The 1700-nt window shown below is 42.4% G+C and overlaps 1 protein-coding gene across 1 annotated transcript; it reads right to left on the bottom strand.

Moving 5' to 3' along the window:
• Nucleotides 1-104: 104 nt before the first annotated feature.
• LOC104947541 (transmembrane protease serine 3-like) lies at nucleotides 105-1203 on the bottom strand (the record flags this gene model as incomplete). The annotated part of the gene is made up of 2 exons (XM_010773590.1): nucleotides 105-274; nucleotides 1038-1203. Coding segments are annotated over 2 exons (336 nt in total), but the record flags the coding sequence as incomplete, so codon positions are not given.
• Nucleotides 1204-1700: the final 497 nt, after the last annotated feature.

Here is a 1700-nt window from a genome sequence, read left to right as displayed (position 1 = left end):
ACAAAAAATGGACAACCTGCAATTTTTTGTCACTGAAACTGAAACTGTATGTGTTGTTTAAGAAAAAGGAAAATAAAGTTTATAAAAAAAAATAAAAAAAATACCGTTAAAGTCAAGTGGCGTGGCCAGTTTCATCAGTGCAATGTCGTAGTCCAGTCCTTTAGGCCTGTAGCGAGCGTGGTATATGATCTGCTCCACAGACAGAGACTGAGCGCCATGCACCGGCTGCTCCGTCAGACCCACATGGACCGCCCACATGGAGGGGTCTGCAAACCTGATAATTGTTCAATATTAACTCAGTATACGTTTGGGACTCTGAGAAATACAATCCCACAAGCTACAGTTGTATCTTATGTCACTCTCAGTAAATCATCTCATGCAGAACACTTCACTATAGAAAGGCTCTCTTTAAATGGTGCCTAAGGAGAAATGTCTGCCTGTCTATAGCGAAAGGTAGACATTTCTTCTTAGGCCTAATGATAGCCTGATTGAGCTATATCAAACACCATCTTATTTTACAAAAAGGAATCCAGTCCTTATTTTATTAGGGGAAGTTTAACTGTTCATACAATTGAGTTAGAATCATCTTTTTTGTCCCTGAAAAAATGCAAAGGAAGTGGTGCTTTTCAACAATGAGTGGTGTCTACAGTCTTCCTCTAAAGGCTGCATAGAATAACAACCCTACCAATACTCCTGATAAATCCTAATTGCACATTAATAACAGAAGTTGACTCAGATGAGCATATCAACATTTGTTTCAGTTTCTCTCATGTCAGGTCTGACAGCTGGAAAGCCAGTAATCTTAGTTTAGTGAGGTGTTGGAAAGAAAAATGGAAATAGGGTTTTAACAAATATGTCCATCAATACACTCTTTTTCAGATTCAGTGACCACTACAGAGAATATGGGGATTTCACCAGTTTTAATCAGCTGGTATACACAGAGTATTACCAGAGGAACTTGCCTTACTAAATACCTCCTCTGATGGTTTCACTCAATACCATTCCATATTCAGCTTGTCCGTAAGCTTGTGACTCACCCGTACACACAGTGTGCCGCAGTCAGCACCCAGCGGGATGTGATGATGGAGCCTCCACACAGGTGTTCACTGACGAAGTGGAGGCTGGCCTGCCAGGGGAACTGCCCCGGCCTGGAGATGTTCCCCCCCACGATACGGGTGTTGTACTGGGGCCTGGATCCGCACTCTGAGTGAATATGTGGAGGGTCAAAGGTCAGCTTGTGCACCTCCAAGGCATCACTTGTTATTCACACACACTGGATTTATACCATGTGCACTGAGACCATTTATCAACACTTGTGCCTCACTAGAGGGGCATCTTTGGCTTTTTTAGTTTTGGGTCATTTTGGTTGAGTTTATGCATTTGGCAAGGTGTGTCAAGGTTGTGATTTTGTTTATGTTTGGAAAGTTTAACCTCAGCTCCCATGTTAAGTCTAGAATAAAATGGGTATCCAAGATACAGACAGTAAGAGCAGGGCCAGCTCGTGGCAGAGGCAGTATACGCAAATGCTAAAGGTACATCCATCTGTGGGGGGTGCTGCAAATCGGGGGGTTGAATTTTCTTTTGAAATGTTTAACTTTTACTATTTCCTTACTTATACTATTAATACAAATGATTATTTAACAACAACATACACTAGGCCTACATCGCGTACAGTGCCCATACACTGTCCCCCCCCCCCC

Source organism: Notothenia coriiceps, unplaced genomic scaffold (assembly GCF_000735185.1).
Source record: "Notothenia coriiceps isolate Sejong01 unplaced genomic scaffold, NC01 NC01_scaffold00012634, whole genome shotgun sequence".
NCBI lineage: Eukaryota > Metazoa > Chordata > Actinopteri > Perciformes > Nototheniidae > Notothenia > Notothenia coriiceps.
This window is presented reverse-complemented; position numbering and strand designations above follow the sequence as displayed.